Source organism: Sorex araneus, chromosome X (assembly GCF_027595985.1).
Source record: "Sorex araneus isolate mSorAra2 chromosome X, mSorAra2.pri, whole genome shotgun sequence".
NCBI lineage: Eukaryota > Metazoa > Chordata > Mammalia > Eulipotyphla > Soricidae > Sorex > Sorex araneus.
This window is the reverse complement of record NC_073313.1, coordinates 229,379,740-229,400,816: the sequence shown is the minus strand read 5'-3', so window position 1 is coordinate 229,400,816 and position 21,077 is coordinate 229,379,740. Positions and strand designations below refer to the sequence as shown.

The 21,077-nt window shown below is 38.1% G+C and overlaps 1 protein-coding gene across 1 annotated transcript in view; it reads right to left on the bottom strand.

Moving 5' to 3' along the window:
- Nucleotides 1-21,077, bottom strand: part of CCDC150 (coiled-coil domain containing 150) — a 142,932-nt gene that overhangs the window by 39,395 nt on the left and 82,460 nt on the right. Inside the window, exons 10-16 of the mRNA XM_055121257.1 lie at nucleotides 19,254-19,383; nucleotides 14,959-15,002; nucleotides 12,974-13,066; nucleotides 11,245-11,352; nucleotides 6,090-6,214; nucleotides 5,667-5,844; nucleotides 4,912-4,980 (exon numbers count right to left, since the gene is read on the bottom strand). Coding sequence (XP_054977232.1) covers nucleotides 4,912-4,980; nucleotides 5,667-5,844; nucleotides 6,090-6,214; nucleotides 11,245-11,352; nucleotides 12,974-13,066; nucleotides 14,959-15,002; nucleotides 19,254-19,383 — 747 coding nt within the window. The remainder of the gene's footprint in view (nucleotides 1-4,911; nucleotides 4,981-5,666; nucleotides 5,845-6,089; nucleotides 6,215-11,244; nucleotides 11,353-12,973; nucleotides 13,067-14,958; nucleotides 15,003-19,253; nucleotides 19,384-21,077) is intronic.

The following is a 21,077-nucleotide window of genomic DNA, read 5'->3' as shown; positions in this document are numbered from 1 at the left end:
ACCCCAAACCCATAAATAATAAATAAATAAAAGGACAAAGGCAATTAAAATAGTGCACAAAGATCTATTTAACATAAAAGAAATCAATAACAGAAATAGTTAAGAGATGTAAAAATAGTTAAGGAAAAACATTCTACTGAACAGATAAGACAGGGGTACGACTTGCACATGGCTGGGAATGGATTTGATCTCTGACAAATGAGCACTCCCAGGAGTAAGCTCTGAGCATAGCCAGATAAAATGCCGACCTCCGACCCCCCCCCACAAAAAACATATATAATGAATAAAAAGCATAAAGTGGAAGACATAAAAATTCTGCCTTATATTTATGTAAATATTAATAGACCAAACTCTCCAACTATAATACTTAGAGACAGTAGCAGGATTTTTGTTCCCATTTGTTCTGGGGTCACATCAGTTTCTGTATTAGGGGAGGTTCATTTTCAGGAGTGCTCACAAGACCATGTGGTACTGGGGATTGAATCTAGGCTTCAGCACACAAAGAATGTACTTAGGGGGCTGGAAAGAAACAGCAGGCAGGGACAGAACTGTAACGTCTGGAATTGGAATGAAAAAAAAAACTGGAATGGAAGAAATAAAACAATATTTCTGACACAATTATAAGATGTTATAATTATAATACAGAAAATATGACTGCATTATTAAGCTTTCAATGTCCCCCAAATTGGTCTATGTGGGGCCCTCCCCACTACTGCCAGATAAGATAGGTATTATTCAGTATAGCACAAGCACCACCATTTCTTTTTTTTTTAATTTATTTTATTCTTTAATTAGTGAATCATCATGAGGGTACAGATACAGATTCACACATTTTCGAGCTTGTTTTTCCCTCATACAATGTTCGCAAAACATCCCCCCACCAGTGCCCATTCTCCACCACCAATAAGCCCAGTATCCCTCCCACCACCCAATCCCATCTCCCCCCCACCCCACCCTGCCTCTGTGGCAGGGCATTCCCCTTTATTCTCTCTCTCCAATTGGGTGTTGTGGTTTGTATTAGGGGTATTGAGTGGCCATTGTGTTGTCTCTAGTCTACTTTCAGCACGAATCTCCCTTCTCAGGCGGGAAGTCCAACCACATTTTACTTGGTGTTCCCTTCTCTATATGAGCTGCCTTTTTCCCCAGCATGTGAGAGCAGCTTCCAAGCCATGGAGCCAACCTACTGGTACTTATTTCTACTATTCTTGGATATTAGTCTCCTACTCTGCTATTTTATATTCCACAGATGAGTGCAATCTATGTCTGTCTCTCTCTTTCTGACTCATTTCACTTAGCATGATACTTTCCACGTTGATCTACTTATATGCAAAATTCATGACTTCATTTTTTTCTAACAGCTGCATAGTATTCCATTGTATAGATGTACCAGAGTTTCTATAACCAGTCATCTATTCTTGGGCACTCGGGTTTTTTCCAGATTCTGGCTATTGTAAACAGTGCTGCAATGAACATATAAGTGCAGATGTCATTTCGACTATACTTTTTTGCTTCTCTGGGATATATTCCCAGTAGTGGTATTGCTGGGTCAAATGGGAGCTCAATTTCTAATTTTTTGAGAAGCGTCCATATTGTTTTCCAGAAGGGCTGAACCAGTCGACATTCCCACCAGCAGTGTAGAAGGGTCCCTTTCTCACCACATCCTCTCCAACAGTGGTTGCTTTTGTTCTTTTGGATGTGTGCCAATCTCTGTGGTGTGAGGTGGTATCTCATGGTTGTTTTGATCTGCATCTCCCTGATGATTAGTGATGTAAAGCACTTTTTCATGTGCCTTTTGGCCATTCGTATCTCTTCCTTGGTAAAATTTCTGTTCATTTCTTCGCCCCATTTTCTGATGGGGTTGGATGTTTTCTTCTTGTAGAGTTCAACCAGTGCCTTATATACCCTTGATATCAACCCCTTATCGGAGGGGTATTGGGTGAAAATCCTTTCCCATTCTGTAGATTGTCTTTGTATTCTGGTCCCTGTATCTTTTGCGGGAGCACCACTACTTCTAAGTGGCAATCATTCTGTATTCAAAGCTTCCTTAGCACAAAATTTGTATACCATGAGCATGGCTTTGAGGAATATCTCAGAATTACCGAGTGAGCTAGAAACCCTGACGCACAGCAGGCTGTGGAAACCTGTGGTCAGTCACTCCTCAAAAAGAGGTAAGATGGTAACAACTAATAGGAGTATGACTTGGCACTTGACCAGCACAAACCAGCTGGAGGCAGCCAATCAAATCAAAGGTCACCAGGAAGTTAGCTAGATCACCAAGAATTGGGCAATTTGCAGAAATCAGGGATAAAAAGGGTGCAAGAACATAGGAGGCGGTTGCTCCCCTACTAGAGGGGATGGCCCTGACCAGTCAGTTTTCTCAGCTTTCTCAGCTTTCTGAACTCAATGCTTGCTTGACTTGTGCCAAATAAAACTTTATACTACAAAGCTCACTGCTTCGTGTAGCCCTTCAGATACCAGACCCTAACAATCCACAGTTTTGTTTGGTTTTGGGCCAGACCCAAAGGATACTTGCCTAGCATGTGACTGACACACATTTAGTCGTGACCCCATATGATCCCTTAGCGCAGAGCCAGGAGCAAGTCCTGAGCACTGCCAGGAGTGGACCCCTGGCCCCTTCCCCCACCCCGAAAAAAATGCACTCAGTCCAGTAAGTTACAGATTGAGTTCAGTATTTTGTTTTTATGATCCAACAATATGCTATTTATAAGACAAACTTTTTATCCAAAGATACAAATGGATTGGAAGTAAAGGGGTAGAAAAGATATGCCATGTAGAGACCAAGGAGATAGCTCAAAGAGCAAGAATGCATGCCTTGCTTGCAGTAGACTGAGTTTGGTTCCTGCCACCAAAACTGGAACAGAAGAAATAAAACAATATTTCTGACACAATTATAAGATGTTACAATAAAATACAGAAAATATGACTGCATTGTTAAGATTTCAGTGTTCCTTAAATTAATCTACTGTTGTTTTGTTTGGTTTTTGTGCCACACCCAAAGTGGAAAACAATCCTATAGGCTAATGATAGACAAAGAAAGCAGGCCATACTTGTTTCAGATACAATAATGTTCAGATTAAAAGAAGGTAATAAGAGCTAGAAACATACATACTGGTTAAGGGATCAAGATGACATAACTTTTATCAACATATATACAGTCAATGAAGGAGTAGCCAAGTTTATAAAATAACTTCTAATGGACCTGAGGAAATATGGTAACTACAACACAAATAGTAGTAGGAGACTTTAACAGCCCATTCTCATCATAGAACAGATCAACCAGACAAGAGCCCTAAAGAACTGAGAAGCTGGAAGAACTGGGACTAATAGACATGTACAATACCCTCCACACTCCTAAAGCTGAGTAGAACCTTCCCCAAGGAGATTAAACACCTTAAGAGGCCTCTTGTGATTAGAACTAGCTGCCAAACAGAGTGGGGTTTCGTTCTTTCAGAGAGCATGCATATCTGACTCTCAGTGGTGTGTGTGTGTGTGTGTGTGTGTGTGTGTGTGTGTGTGTCTAAGGGGATGGGGGCTTGGGCCATACCCGTGAGTCCTGGTTCTGTACTCAGGGACACACCTGGCAGTTAACACTCTTTTCTTGTCCTTTGTTGGAGGAGCTCTATTTGGCATTAAAATCCATTTCTGAGTAAATTAAATCAAATTGAGTTGCAGAATTTTGTCCATGGGAGGAGGTGACAGCAAATATCTTTCAGTCCCTTCAATTTGCACTTAGCCCACATTAAGACAAACAAAATCAGATAAAATTCTATGTTTTAAAAATAGCATTTGCCTTTCCCATGTAACATTGATAATTATAAGCAATTTAAAAGTAGTGAATTTAAAAGTAGTGATCAATTTGGAGGCTAAAGATAACCCAAAGGGTTGGAATGCTTGGTTTGCATGCAGGAGGCTGGCTCATCGCTGGCCTACACTAAACACTTCCCTGAGCACTGCCAGGAGTGACCCTAAGGCCCAACTCAGGAGTAGCCTCTGAGCACTGTTAGGTGTGGCCCCACACCAAATTAAATAAGATAAAAAGTATACTTGAGACCCAATAGACACCAGCAAAGTCCCCTTATGTTGACAGTAAGCATATTCAAATATATAGGGTCAACTATTTTCAAATCACCAGATATGTGTGACTAAACTACCAGGGGCATTTCCAGCTTTGTTAATGCAATCTGAACTCAGATTCAGAGTTTAGCTTTCTTCTTTCCCCAATCCCTAAAATCTAATATATCTATATATGTTAACAGAAGTGCTATTTATCTGATACAGAAGCTAAGAAATTGTCAAAGCTTGGTAAATATATGTTTATTGTGTGAGGTTACTCCTTGATGCTCCATATGAAGTCAGTAAATGACAGTGATAATCTTTACTCTCTTAAAATTTTGAAATGTAAATAGCAATGTTTTAAAGATGTTTTTGTTGTCAACTATAAGAAGTATATTGGTCTCTTTGGCCAGGCGATCATTTTAGAGCCCAGAAGAAAGTAACTTGCAGATAAAGCAGCAAGTGCTAATAGACATTTAGGAAGCCTAAATTAGTTTTTTATTAAAAACAGCATTACCAGAATCACAATCCCATAAGTCCACTAGCTAGTTCACTTTCAGGGGATGTCCTAGTGAAACTGTTTGGTGGACACTGGGTCAGAGGCAGTGATGATTCAGGCAAACACCAGATGCTCAGCCAACAAAGTTCCCTAGAAACAGCCTTAAGCTCTGGTGATTGGAAGGAGAACTCTGAGTTACAAACAGCTCCATGGGTTCTTTATTGCCCCACTTCTGGTAAATCAACAAAATAGCTGATCTCCTCATTAAGTTGACATAGAAGGCAACAATTCAATCACAAGTGGTAAATATGGTAAAATATTAGTAAAAGGTAGACTACCTTGCATACAGCTAATTCTTTTTCCAATTTGCATTTTTCTTCTGCCATTTCTTTTTTTGTTTTATCAATCTGCATAGAAAAAATGAATGAACTGGGTCAATTTTAAAGCAGCTGACAGGCTCTCCTATAGAAAACACACCTTGCATTAAGACCTACACTGCAGAGATAGCACATTCTCTCATAAAAGGGTCACTCAGGGAGTCTTTGAAGTAGAGCAGACTTCAAAAATAACCCTGTAATTAGATAGACATTGTCTGCATGTCAGAGTCTGATTTTCTTCCTAGCAAGGAAAACAGAGCTGTCCCCTTAACACCTACTGCTGTCTTTCAAGGAAGATAAAACCAAATCTGATATTTGAATGAGGGTGTGTAAATTATTAGTTAACAATTGCTAATACTGTTGGGCACAGACTATTTCACTTGCTACAAGTTATGGGTTATCCGCCTAAACATTTCTTCAATTTTTATGTTTTATTTTCATAAAGTAGTTCACAATAGTTCATTGCAGATAATATTCAAACACCAAACCCACCACCGAGCACCTTCCCACCACAATAAGGGGGAAGAGTGTGAAGCTTTTTGTATTTCATTCTGGAGCCATTTAAGCCTGTAACTAAATATTTCTTTTGTGGGCAACTTAGATATCCTACAGCTGCATCTGGTTTGTAATTGCTCTTGATTTTAGAAGTTAAAATGCAATTTTAAAACAATAGCAACAGCACAATCAGGCGGTAAAATAAGCCTGCAGCTACATACCTCTCTTTGAAATCTCTCTTTCTCCTCTACCAAAGACTCCCTTTCTTGCATTGATGTCTCCAATTCAGCTCTCATTCTTGCAATAGTTGACTCCAGCAATTCTTTTTGCATAGCTGTCTTCTTCTCAGCATCCTGGGCCTTCTGGGTACATTCATTATGCTCAATAATTAAATGGTCCCTCCAGGAAGAAAATAGACAACATAAAATCTAGATGAGATTTCTTATTAGACTAAATGTTATTATCAAATATTTCTTCTGCCTAAGAGCAATAGACTATTCTAACAGAACTAGTTACTTAAGAGCTGTCTTTATTTTATCTTTGTACATGTCCCAACAAATGCAGAATTAAATGTTTTCATTAATAGTGGGCAATACACAGGTAAGAACAAAAGATTCTTAAGATGTCACCCACAATTTACTTACAAATGTTCTTGCAGTTGTTTTTTCTCATTTTGAATAGTCTGTAGTTCATTTGTAATACTGGCCTGGGCTGCATCCAGCAGTAAGTTTTGTTGTTGAAATGTCTGAGTCATCATTTTCTGTTCTACCTGAGTTAGAAATAATTAAAACCTGAGAAAGTCATATAAAATAGGGTATTCTTTGAAATAACTAACACTAAAGACTTACTTATAAAAGACAATTATAGAAATAAAATAGTTAAAAGTGAATTTATTTAAGACCAAACTTTCTCTGTCACCACCTAGCTGATCACAATTCTATCATTTTAGCACTACCAGCTGTATATACTCGGGGCGGCTAGGGAAAGCCTGGGTAGCTCTCCCTCTTGCCACCAGTATTTTGTTTACTTGGGCCGCTCCCCTACCTATGGTGGCCCAGACCGTGGGCGGACAAAGGAAGAAACTAGAGCCAAGATGGTTGATGATCAGTTGCCATTTATTCCATTTTCCCCACGCGCCTGTTCCAGTCTCACTAAGCTCCCTATTCTAGTCTCACACTGCCCCTCATTCCTGTCTCCTCCTGTCTCTCCCGCTCATCTCTCCACGTTTCCTCTCACAGTCACGTCTCTCACTCACCTGCTCTGCATTCTTTCCCTACATTCATTCATCTCCCTCTGTCCTCCTTGCTAGTCTCTCCTCACTCCATCTTGCTGCCCTGGTTCGTTAATCTTTCTCTTTCTTTCTCTCTCTCTCCCTCTCTCTCTCATCAACATAACAAAAAGCTCTCCTGAAGGCTGGAGTAATAGCACAGCGGGTAGCCGGTTTGATTCCCAGCATCCCATATGGTTCCCTGAGCACTGCCAGGGATAATTCCTGAGTGCAGAGCCAGGAGTAACTTCTGTGTATCACCGGATGAGACCCAAAAAGAAAAAAAGAAAAAAAAAGCCCTTCCTGATCGCCAATCAGGCTCAAGGGTGGAAATACCACCTGGGTGTTCCTCCTTTCCTTAGTCCAATAACTTAATTAACATCTTAATTCTACTTCTTCTGTCACTGTCACTGTTATCCCCTTGTTCATCAATTTGTTTGAGTGGGCACCAGTAATGTCTCCATTGTGAGACTTGTTATTGTTTTTGGCATATTAAATACGCCACGGGTAGCTTGCCAGGCTCGTTGTGCGGGCAAGATACTCGGGGTAGCTTGCTGGGCTTTCTGAGAGGGGCAGAAGAATCGAACCTGGGTAAGCCGTGTGCAAGACAAATGCCTTACCCGCTGCCACAGTAGGAGATACATTGAGCTTGTAAGGGACATCTCACCACAGAATCAGACTACAGTGCCTACGCCAAATTGATCATTCCTAACCCTAGAAGGGTCCTACTCTAGTTATTACTTTTTGGATCATGACAGAATTTGTCCATGACCATGCTCTTAACTTATAGTTAAGTATTACGGCACTTTGGTTAGGCCCATTTCAATGCCAGGGTAGCTCACAGCTTGCCCTGGGTCCATCCAGTCTCTCTCTGAGACTCTGCTTTTGGGGAGCTAGGAAGTAAGAGCAACTGAGGCTTAAGTTGAGAGAACTTAAGGAGTGGATATCATTCGGAGTCAATTAACTCCCAAGTTACAAAAGCATAGCATTATCTGTCTTCCTGTGTCCATACAAAAAGGACACTACTCTGAATTAACTATGCAAAGGACTTAAGGAGAAGAGAAAAGCAATATTTACAAATTAACAAAGCACAAAGAAAGAGGTTACAAATAAACATAGAGGAATGGGGGTGCTGTGATGGGAGTAATCTAATAAACCTAAGCTCCCTGTGGCAAGGCTGAAAGGACAAACCAATGTTATCCTGCAACAGCCAATATTCAAGGATGCATTTTCTATTTAACCCAATACTATCTTTTATAATGTCTAACATGATCTTGTTGTAGCTGTATTGCTGACAATATTTGGGGGCTACACTTGGGGGATAGGGGCCACGGCCTTTACCAGGCAGTGTTCAGCATATGATGACAGGAATCAGACCTAGCTTTTCACATGTGCAAAACATGTGCTCTACTACTACTTGAATTGTAGTAGTACTTCAATTCCTGAACATATTTTTAAAGAGGTAAAATTACATAAGAATATTTTTGAATATTAAATTTTCAATATGTTTTGTTTTAAAGTAGAACACTATCAGCGCATATAAAGTGAAAAGGTCTCTCCATCTTTCCAACTCTTTCAAGTAATCTGACTCTCCAAGAACCCCCATGTTTAATCATTTTGTGTGAATTATTTGAGGACAGCTGAAACTACCAAATACTATTATGATAGAAATGCTACAAACTGTTTCATACAATTTATATTTCCTGGCCCACCACTTTAGAGTAATCAAAACAATATTTTCATAAGCATACCATCTACCTATAGTTTATAAAACTTTGGCACACACAGTAATTATTAATAATTATTATGATGATACATAAAAGACACATAAAAATGTTGCAATAGTAAAAAAATAGAAATTTGTAGAGGTGCAAGAAGTTATGAAAATGCCCCAGACTTCTAACTTTATTCCAAAACAATAATAATTAAAACTGCATGATAGGGGCTGGAGCAATAGCACAGTGGGTAGGGCGTTTGCCTTGCATGCGGTCAACCCAGATTCGATTCCCAGCATCCCATGTGGTCCCCTGAGCACTGCTAGGAGTAATTCCTGAGTACAAAGCCAGGAGTAACCCCTGTGCATAGCCAGGTGTGACCCAAAAAGAAAAAAAACAAAAAACAAAAAAAACCCTGCATGGTAACAGAAAAAGTAGCATAAATGGGCATACAGCCCAATGGAATAGAATAGAGTCCAGAACTAAATCCACCCTTAATAGGTGGGCCATATTATTAGTAGAGAAATAAATGAGTGCTGAACAACCACATGTAAAAAAGCCCCAGAAACCAAAAAAAATCTCACGAAGTTAGATTATGAAAACCATATTAAAAATTAACTTGAAATGTATAAAGGCTTACATATTAGATCTTAGACTACAAAACACACATAAGAAATCATAGGTTACATCCAAGAACTTCAACTTCAAAGACAAAGGAAATACAAGCAAAAAATGGAAAATTGGAACAACACTTCCTTTATAAACAAACCTCTTAAAAAAAAAACAATAAAAGAAATGGCCATAGAAGCAAAATTAGGGCTAGGGAAAGAGTTCAGTGAGTCAGAGCTCATGGATGTGATAGGTGAGGTCCTAAGTTTCATCTTTAATACCACTTGGCTTCTCTGAGCACTGCCAGTGTTCCCCCCTTGCCAAAACAGAACAAAACACAAAAAGGCAACCAATTAGAGGAAGGTATTTGCACATCAAAAACTGAAAGGGTGTTAATAACCAAAAGATGTAAAGATCTTATACAATTCAGCAACAAAAAGCATCCCATTCAATAAAGCATGCATAGGCAAGAGATCTAAATAGATACTTCTCAAAAAAAAAAAAAACCATTAAAATGACCCCAGGACACGTAAAAAAATACTCACCATCACTCTTTAGGGGAAAACAATTTAAAAACCATGATGATATAAAACTTCCCACTAATGAGAATAGTTTATGTCAAAACAATTGGAAGACAAGGGTGTAGATTTAAAAAAAGTATTTTGGTTACTCTTTGTGACAGTGTAAGTTAATAAAAACGCTATAGAAAACAACATAGAGATTTCTTAAAAAAGGAAAAATTCCACATAACCCAGCAGTACCACTCTTATGCATATAACCAAAAACATAAAAACACTAATTTAAAATTATGTATGTGCCCTGTTATTATAGCAGTATTATTCATAATTACCAAAATACAGAATCAATACACATCCCTATCAACAGATCAGTGTACAAAGAAGCTGTGGTAGAAACAATGGATCGCTACTTTTCCATTTAAGATAAAATGCTTAATCTAAATAAGATGAGATACTTAATCTAAGTGAAATAAGGAAGTAAAAGACAACTACAAGATAGTTTTACATTTATGTGGAATATGAGTAACAAAAGAACTGGGTAAAAAACAAAACTAACTCCTAAGCCAGGTGAAAACAATGGTGATTACCACATTGAGAGAGGGTGGGCAGAATGAGTAGAGAGGTCTCTTGGGTGGGGGCAGTCATTATTATACATGTATAGAAGTCTGAAGTTAGATCTCTGTAACGTTATAAATCAATGAGGAAAAAAGAACCATAAGACTTCCAATTAGTCTTTTATGTTAGGTAATTGCTAATCTTTAAAAAAAAGAGTCCCTATGGTCTCTCATTCTGGGCAACTCAGAGAAGGGAACACCAAGTAAAATGTGATTGGAGGTCGGGGGAAAGATGATGCGGGCCCAATATAGACTAGAGACTGAACACAATGGCCACTCAACACCTTTATTGCAAACCACAACACCTAATCAGAAAGAGTGAACAAAAGGGAATACCCTGCCATAGTGGCAGTGTGGGGTGGGGGGAGACGGGACTGGGGAGGGGGGGAGGGATGTTGGGTTTACTGGTGATGGAGAATGGGCACTGGTGAAGGGATGGGTTATCAAACTTTGTAAGGGAGAAACATGAGCACAAAAATGTATAAATCTGTAACTGTACCCTCACATTGACTCACTAATTAAAAATAAACTATTAAATTAAAAAAAAAAGAGTCCCTAAAGTGGTATTTTAGCTGGTTGTAGACTGCAATCTCCTGAATATATTTGCAGATACATAGTAAGATACTTTTCACACTCACAATTTTTTCAATAATTTTTACTGGATTTTTCTTTATGAAAAGTTGTTTGCCCTGCACGCATCAGACATGGGTTCAATGCTGGCATCCCATATGGTCCCCTGAGTCCCTCTACATGTGACCCCTGAACAAAGAGCCAGGAGAAAGATCTGAGCACCGCTGGGTGAGGCCCATAAACCAAAAGAAAAAACAAAACAAAATTGAATAATTAATCAATAAATAATTGATTCAATAACATTGAATCAAGATTCAATTTCTCAATTATATTATTCAAAGTTGTTAAGCCATAAACAGACTTGATTATCTCTCTGGATTAAATCAATCCCCCTGAAGACAGTTGAATGGTTGTTTACAAGGTCAATAAAGGTCTCAATTTAAAGATTGATAAAATATGCTTCGTTGAATTAAAAAAAATAAAAAGAAATTGGCTGGTGTTAATACCTGCAAAATGGCTTGATGGTCAGCAATAATTCTAGCATTTTCCTTCTTAACATTTTGAAGCATGCAATTCAATTGTGAACACTGGTTAGTCAGTTGATTGTTCAAAACCTAAAATAACATATACAATAAGTCAGATATTTTCAATTATTTTATGAGACATTTTGTATGATTAAATCACATTTTATTATGTTTTGAACTTAGTTTCTCCTGAATTTATATTTAACTAGCTTATCATATAATTTCAAATATTTCTAAAAAAACAAGCAATTGCTGATGAAACAAAAGAGGAGAGCTTGGTCCGTGTTCTTCCTTGAACATGTTTGTCTCTGTGATTCTTTGCTGCCTATGTTCTCTCATGAACACATTTATCCTTTTTCTCTCCTCTCACAGTTATCTCAGTACATTACAAATAAAAAGAAAATTAAAACTACCTTGCTTCACCAAAGAAAAGGGAAAAAAAGAGAAGCAAAAGGGAAATTGTGAACGTTACAGCACAACATTCTGCAGAGTAGAATTCACCTTATCAAGCACCTAACCAATGTGACACAAATCTATTCTCAAATTGACGATGAACATTCAGAATAGCTTAGCTGACGATACACAAAATATGTACGTTTTTCACTACCAGTTGCAGAATTCATGATTGTATCATGTCACAAAACTAAAATAAAACAAAAATCTTTTCTTAAACAGATCCACATAGATTTAGTTAATAATCCTTCTAATACATTTTGAAATTTGCATTCCTGTGAAAAAATTTAATTAGCAGTATTTACAGTGTAAATTGAAAAGGATCTTACATTACCATGAATCAGTTCAAGGAAGAAGACAAATAATTTAGTGGGCCAACAGGTAAAAATGAACCTACTAAATAGTGGTACAAGAAAATAAAATTAAATGAAAAATTAATTGGAAGACATGTGATATATATTTTATTATTTATCAAGAAGTCATTTATTTTATGTTTTTATCATTTTAAAAACCACAGAACATTATAATCCTAAGACTGAAGTAATATAATTATCTAACCAAAAGTCTTTTAGGTGATCAATATTATTTAATTGGAACCTATAACAAATAATGTTTACCTGCACACTTGAGGATTCTATTTCATACTTGTGTGTGTACATGTGTAACAGCTAAATTTGGGAACTACCATATGATAGAAAATGATTACATGTTATTCCAAAATGTAGCAAACATTAGGAACCTCCTATGCTATTCACTATAGAGAAATACAAAGTCCTTGCCACTGAAATGCTAAGAAGTTCACTGGGGAAAAGAAAAAATATGTTTATTGAGTAAATAAATCAAAAGTAAAGTATAACCTAGTATATAATTTGGCAGTTATGAAATTTGATAAGCAAAATAAGAAATGTACGCAATTGAATTGTAATCTGAAAAATATTGGATGATGGCAATGGTATAAATTTATATGATCAGGATTAATGGTTCTTATTCTTTAATTAAACAGAACAAAATCTCATCGAAAAACGAGAAAACTGTGGGGGCTGGAGCAATAGTGTGGCAGGTAGGGCGACTGCCTTGCATGCGGCTGATCCGGGTTCAATCTCCATCATCCCATACGGTACCCCGAGCACTGCCAGGAGTATTTCCTGAGTGCAGAGCCAAGAGTATTCCCTGAGCATCGCTGGGTGTGACCCCAAAACAAAACAAAAGAAAAACAAACAGACAACAACAACAACAAAAATGAAATGAGGGAAAGTACTTTTGCTTTTTCTGATGCTTCATGACAGGCTGCTATTTCAGACTTCAAATATGCATTTTCACTGTGTTCCTTGTTGAGGGATATCTGCAAATTCTATAGAGAAAAATGAATATCTGGTTGTATTTAAGAGTTAGTTCATGCATCTCTATTCAAATATTGTTTAATATTTTGGTCAGCACCAGTTCAAATTCTAATGATATTTATGCATCCTACAAAATAATTTTTTAAATCATGACATATTAAACTTCAAATCCTATCCATAGCTTATTAAAATTGTTGAAACATTTTTTACCATAGTTGAAACATTTTTACCACAGAGTACCTGTGGAGCAGAAGAAAGCAACTTTTTCTGTGGAGGAAAAAAACAAAGCTGATTCCCTTTGAGAAAGGGATCTGAGTTGTGGGTTGGTTTTTCCCTAAAACGTGCTCAGTAAGATGTAAAAGGATAAAGTTAAGTCCTCTCCTTACAGAGGACCATTAATAGCACTTGAAAAAAGATAAACATCACATAACACAGACTGAAAGAATCCAGAAATTACTTCAAACAGAATATAGACAATAAAATTAATTTAGAAATGAAGAAAATGTTTCCATTTTTATTATGGTAAGGATGCATAAAAGTTACCATTTTAACTACTTTTAAGTATACAGTTCACTTAAAAATATTTAAGTGTTCCATCCAAAAGAACAAAAGCAACCACTGTTGGAGAGGATGTGGGGAGAAAGGGACCCTTCTACACTGCTGGTGGGAATGCTGACTGGTTCAGCCCTTTTGGAAAACAATATGGACGATTCTCAAAAAATTAGAAATTGAGCTCCCATTTGACCCAGCAATACCGCTGCTGGGAATATATCCCAGAGAAGCAAAAAAGTATAATCGAAATGACATCTGCACTTATATGTTCATTGCAGCACTGTTTACAATAGCCAGAATCTGGAAAAAACTCGAGTGCCCTAGAACAGACAACTGGTTGAAGAAACTTTGGTACATCTATACAATGGAATACTATGCAGCTGTTAGAAAAAAATGAGGTCATGAATTTTGCATACAAATGGATCAACATGGAAAGTATCATGCTAAGTGAAATGAGTCAGAAAGAAAGAGACAGACATAGAAAGATTGCACTCATCTGTGGAATATAGAATAACAGAGTAGGAGACTAACACCCAAGAATAATAGAAATAAGTACCAGGAGGTTGACTCCATGGCTTGGAGGATGGCCTCACAGTCTGGGGAGAGGGCAACTCAGATAGAGAAGGGAACACCAAGTAAAATGTGGTTGGAGACTATATGGGAGAAGGGTGATGCGTGCTGAATGTAGACTAGAGACTGAACACAATGGCCACTCAACACCTTTATTGCAAACCACAACACCTAATTAGAGAGAGAGAACAAAAGGGAATACCCTGCCACAGTGGCAGGGTGGAGTGGGGGGAGATGGGATTGGGGAGGGTGGGAGGGATGCTGGGTTTATTTGTGGTGGAGAATGGGCACTGGTGAAGGAATGGGTCCTCGAACTTTGTATGAGGGAAACATGAGCACAAAAATGTATAAATCTGTAACTGTACCCTCACCGTGACTCACTAATTAAAAAAAATAAATTTTAAAATAAAATAAAATGATCATCACATTAAAAAAATATTTAAGTGTTCATTTTGTTGGCAATCAAGGTTCATTCCTCTACAACCACTACAACCAAAAAGTAGCTAGTTTTGCTTCTATTTCATAGGCATTTAATTCATAAGTATTAGTTTTTTATAGGTATAATATAAAAATAGACTCAAATTTTACTAGTTCATCTATTTTAAACTATGGTGACCTGTATGAAAATAATTGATATTTTAATAATTAGTTTTAATCAGTTCTGAATATGCAACTCATTTTACATTAGAACTTTTTAAATAAGTGTTTCAGGAGGAACAAGTCAACAAGATTAAGGAAACACTATTTAGTAAGGCATATACTCTGAAACCTCGATACATACCTTATTTTCTTCAGCCAACTTGGAAATTAGGTCATCTCTAGAAACTAAAAACAAATATGACCATATAATTATTCTCTAGAAACTAAAAACAAATATGACCATATAATTACTATAACTTAATTAAAATTATATGTTATTTTCCCTAAGAGGAACTCTTTTTTGGTCTGTATTTTACAAAAATGATAACCACAGTATTTTTAGACTATCTTTATAAATTAGAAACTGTCATAAACTTACCAATAAATTAGCTACAGTCATTATAACCATGTACAACAGTAAATAAACTCACATTTTACTCTATACATAGATGACTAGTCTCTTTTCACCAAGTAGCACACAAGCTCAAAAGCTTTTTGTCAGAGAGGTATTATTATTCTAACAGGCTAAACAAAGGAGACTCAAAGTATAAAATGGACCTGCCTCTAAGATAATGACAATGTGGATGAAAAAGGGGGGAAAACAGCAAGTAGAGAGAATTGTCTGGACATAGTGGTGACTGGTTGAATAAAGGCCTGTGAGTCAAGGAAAATGTCTAGCATTCAAATTTAGGCATCAGATAGATGGTAGACTAGAAATTAGAGGACAAGAAGCAGGTATGGGGAACAAAATAAGTAAGAGTGATCTAAGATTTTATGTGTTTTGAAGTTATCTTCAAGGCATCCAAATCTAGACATTTAGTTGGCAGTAAGATATCCTCTGGGGCTCAGAAGCTCCAGATTGATAATTTTGTGCTTGTGGGGGTGCGGGGGTGGGGAGTTAGGAGGATATAAAAAGGAGTAGGGCAATTTAAAATTCAGCATATATTAATGAAAATAAAAACAAAGGTAAAAAAATTGCAACAGTCTGGCTTTGTACACAAGTAGCCAAAAGATGCAGCCAAGCATGTTTTATCTTCATATTAGTTTTGTTTCACTTAAATTTTTCTAAAGAAAATTAGCAAAAACCCAAAAACTCCTATTTCTGATATACTTTACTTTTCAAAGATATAAGCTGAATCCTCATTTCAACAGAATAAATTCTAATTTTAAACATGTGAAGGATCAAATAATATAAACTATACAATCTATTTAAAAATTTACTGGTCAGAGAAAAAGAATATTTATCTTACTAGTAAAATTAATCACACTAATTAGTGTGTATGTTTAATACAAATAAACCCAATGATCATTAAAAACCAGTTATGGGTCAGAGAGCTAGTACAGTGCATAGGACATTAGCCTTGCAGGTGGTCGATCCAGGTTTAAACCCCTGTACCCCATATGGTCCCAAGCACCATCAAAAGTGATCCATGAGAACAGAGCCAAGAGTAAGCCCTGAGTACTTCCAGTGACCCTTCCCAAAAAATATCAGTTACATTTTTAAGTTCACTGAAATAAGGATAATGTATTCCTTTTATAAATCTTAGAGAAACTTGATACCTTGTCATAATAAAACTTGTGTGCATATAGTTTATTATTAATATTTAGTATATATTGTTATCTAAAAACCAGGCTTTCTTTTCCTCATACTAGTTTGAATAATCATTTGTAATGGTCTTTCACATATTCTTTATAAAACTCAGAAATAAAGCATTTAGCCAATGAGAAAGTAACATGAAAAAATCAAGCAGGACAACAAATAGAAAGAATTGTACTTGGTGTCTGGTTTCCTACTTTACTGGAGAGAACCTTCACAGAAAATTGTACACAGAACTGTCTTTGTGTAGAATGAGGTATACTTTCCTATCTTTCGCACAAAACTATTATAGTTCCATGTAATGCGGCAAGAACATAAAATGTAGGATGTAAGAGGGAAGAGTTAAAGAACTATATATATATATGTGCGTGTGTGTGTGTATAAAATAATTCTAGAGACTGCAATGTCCAAGATAAAGGTACAGATGAATTTATTCCTTGATAAGGCCCACTTGTAACATGTTAATTTTTTAGGCTATACACAGTGAGGTTCAGAGAACACATCAGTAGTGCTTGAGGTACCATGCACAGTTGGGAGATTTGAACAGAGACTTGCAAGTCAGGTTCCTTAATTTCTGTGCTATCTCTATAGCCCATGTAACATGTATCTTGGAGGCATAAGTAGAGGTAAATAGAAAATTATCTTTGAGAATTACCAGAAGAAATTTCAGAGTAATTTCAGAGAGTCTCTTGCCTGCACACCTGGCTGTCTTCCCCGGGGCCCCTTGGAGGGGATGGGCTCCAGCTTCCCTCCCAACCCCAAGCAGAGCTCCTGGTGGCCGAAGACCACCGGAACCTAGCTGCAGCCATGCTGGAGGCTCCTCTCTACATGTTCGGACAGGCCTCATGCATGAAGGTACCAGCAGAGGAACCCAGGTGTGTGTAATCCCATCAACGGCCAACATCCAGAGAGAGACTTAAAAGCAAGCTCTCAGAAGCGCAGATATCTTTAGCCTACTTCTCCCTCTAAGAGAAACTGGCAATCTTCTGAGAGTTTCCTGGCCCCATGGGACAGCCTTGCAAGTTTCCCATCGTGTATTCATATACAAAATCCAGTAACAAGCTGGATCTCATTCCCCTGAGAAGAGCCCCCAATGCAACATCGTTAGGAGGGCCAAGTCGAGATGGACTTCTAAGATCTCAGGGAAAGGACGAAATGAGATGTTACTGAGCCCGCCCGAGAAATCGGTGATTAATGGGATATTGTGATTGATTGATTTTCAGAGTAATTCACTACTCAGCAGGAAAAAGAGAACTTTGCCAAAATCAGTAATAACAATGTTGGATTACTCTCTGTTGTTCTTAATTATTCCATTTAATTTTTGGTATTTCTTATCTGTATTATGGACACAAAGCAGAGAAATACTGACCAGAGCACTGCACTTCAAGTTTGAAGAACTGAGTTTAAGTATCACTTTTTCATTTATTTTATAATTCTGGGAAACAGTAATTTTGCATATCATAAAAGCTCATTTAGGTGAAAGCTCTAGTTTTCATGTGTGAGATATTATACTATTTGTGATGTCTACAGTTGAACTATCTGAAAACTGTTATAAAATTGTTTATAAACAACTATAATAAGCATGGGCTGACAGACTAAAGCAGCAATACTATAAGCAACCTGGAATCAAGTCTAGACTTTTCCTAGCTTTATCACCTTTTGAGATGGTTTACTCATCTATATAATGAGTAGATTAATCTAAGATCCACTTAAGATACTTCTTACCCCAGATGAGATCCGAAGCAGCCACGCACAACACGGCCCCTCTGCTCCTTAAAGACTATGATCCCGGAGATCTACTAACGCATTTTGGCACCCAGAGACTTATAGAAATGCTCTAGACTGTAAACTGAGCTAAAACAACAGAAATCCAAAACCTCGAAGCCGCTGTCTCGGCCTTGCGAGCTCCTATAATCTTCATTTTCAGCAATGGAAAACAAACTATCAAATGATGCCTTTTCAGCAGGTTTGATTGTTGGGGGAAAATTTCAAATAATAATAGTCAGTTCTCTGTTGAAATATTGAATGTATCCGAAGTATAGAGAGGATAAAGTGAAGATCATCGGCCTCTCAGGTGTGGGGGGGGAAGGGGGTCATATTGGGGCTCTTGGTGAGGAAACAGGTGCACTGGTGAAGGGATGGGGGTTTGATCATTATATGACTGAGACTTAAACCTTAAAGCTTTAGAACTTTTATCACGGTGATTCAATAAAATAAAAATTTTTTAAAAAGATACCTCTTATGTAACTTTCAATTATAAATTTCTACAAGTGCAAGTTAACCAAAATAGATTGATAATTTGAAGAACAGAGTTTGGTAAAATATGGTAAGTCAGGTTAAAAGGATTAATGGTCTTATTTTCTAATTAAAATTCTATTATTAAGCATTTAGTTTGGGTTTCTAGAAACCAAAAGTTTACAAGTCTGCAAAATCTTAAATAAGGGGCTGGAGTGATAGTACAGCTGGTAGGGCAGGCCGTTTGCCTTGCACACGGCCAACCCAGGTACAATCCCCGGCATCCCATATGGTCACCTAAGCACCGCCAGGAGTAATTCCTGAGCGCAGAGCCAAGAGTAACCCTAGAGCATCGATGGGTGTCACCCAAAAAGAAAAAAAATCTTAAATAAACCTTAAAAATGTAAATGCAAATGTTTATAGTAAAGTGGGTAAAATTCTATTTCGTTGTCAACATTCTTTCTCAATTTACAGAAAGGAAATACTAATTTTTCCAATTTGAGACCTAAGAGAAATACCAATAATACTTGCTGATATAATAGTTTGTGATTGTAACAGTTTTTTAAAAATGAAATATCTAGAATTTATGGCATCTACTTCCATACTTAGATCAGACTGGAGCTTTGAGGTAGCAATTTCCAACTCTTCTTTTAGTTGTTGCTCTTGTTTCAGTAGTTCTTGGGTTGTCTGTATAGAATTGCGTAGAGCTATGCAGTTTTGTTGCAAAACTTGGACCTGAAGTTGGATAAGAAAAAAAAAACTTTTTTTTTACCATAAGTCAAATATTCATAGTAGGACACCATATAGAATATGCATAGGCAATTTTTCCCCATCTAAATATCACTGGAGGGGCCCGCTGCCCGCCGCGGCTCGGGGCTTCTCCTGAAGCCCTTGCCTGGCACCTTTCCGCCGCCGCCGTTGGATCCTGACCAATCTCCATCCTGCAGGTAAACAGGCAATCCCTTGGAGAGCCTGCCTCAGCGCGGAGAAGCCCCCCTCCCCGCCCCCTGCCCGCCGCGGCTCGGGGCTTCTCCTGAAGCCCCTGCCTGGCACCTTTCCGCCGCCGCCGTCCGATCCTGACCAATCCCCACTCTGCTGCTTAGGGGCGTGTCCTCATCTCAGGGGGCGTGGCCTAAAAGTGGGCGTGGCCTCTTTCCGGAGAGGCCAACGCTAACGCGGCCGCAGTTATTTTTTTTTACCATTCCATGCCTTCTCCTTTGGCCACAATTGATAGAATTCATTCTATCTGTGTCTTAGTGGGCGTGGTCTAAAGTGGGCGTGGCCTCCTCTCAGAGCGGCCAACGCTAACGCGGCCGCAGTTATTCTTTGCTACCTCAGCTCAATCCATACTGTGTATTCCTTTGAAAACTCACTTTTGCGATCTCAAACATTTACGCAAAATAGCCATTAGCTTAGGCTGACAGTATAAAAGCTATCAGTGAATAAGGGAAGTTTAGCACAATCGGAGCCCCTTCTTCCCACAAAAAGGAAGAGGAATAAATAACTACAAGGTTCCAACTCTGCACTTCCGTGACAATATGAAGAAACAGCGAAAATCCCCTCCACCAAGAGAGGGAGAAGAAAAAATACTAGAAACCTCAAAAGAGTCTCCCAACATCTACGACCTCTCAGATAAACAATTCAGAGAGGAAATATGGAGGAGAGTCGACCTACTCCAAGCAACTATGGAACAGACATCCAATAAATTAAGGGAGGAGATGAATCAAGCGCTGGAACGGTCTACCAAGAAAATACAGGAAGAAATGAGAGCAGAAATGAGAGCAGAAATTTCAAACCTTCGAACCGAAGTCTCACAAATAAAGCAATCGGTAGATGAAATAAAAATCTCACTAGATGCCCTCAACAGCAGAATGACTACAGCCGAAGACAGAATCAGCGAGCTTGAGGATGAGCTGCAGAAAGCTTACAGACAGCAACAAATAATGGCCAAAGACCTCAAAATGGCTATAGAGCGAATCAGAGCCCTGGGGGATGACTTCAAGAGGAACAACATAAGAATCATTGGAGTACCAGAACCACAGGGAAGTAACCCCAATGAAAAAAACATAGTCAAAGACATCATCACTAAGAAATTCCCAGAGCTGGAGAAGGCAGGCGTCCAGATACAAGAAGTCCGAAGAGTGCCAGCAAAAAGAGACCCAAATAAAAAGACTCCAAGGCATATCATAGTCAGAATGGCGGATGCTCTAGATAGAGACACAATTCTACAAGTAGCAAGGTCAAAGAGGGAAATCACATACAAAGGAGCACCCCTCAGATTTACGGCCGATCTGTCAGAAGAAACCCTCCGAGCCCGAAGACAATGGTGGGACATAGTGAAAAAACTCAACGAAATGAATGCCTCACCAAGAATACTTTATCCAGCTAAACTCTCACTCAAACTCGAAGGAACCATACACTATTTCTCG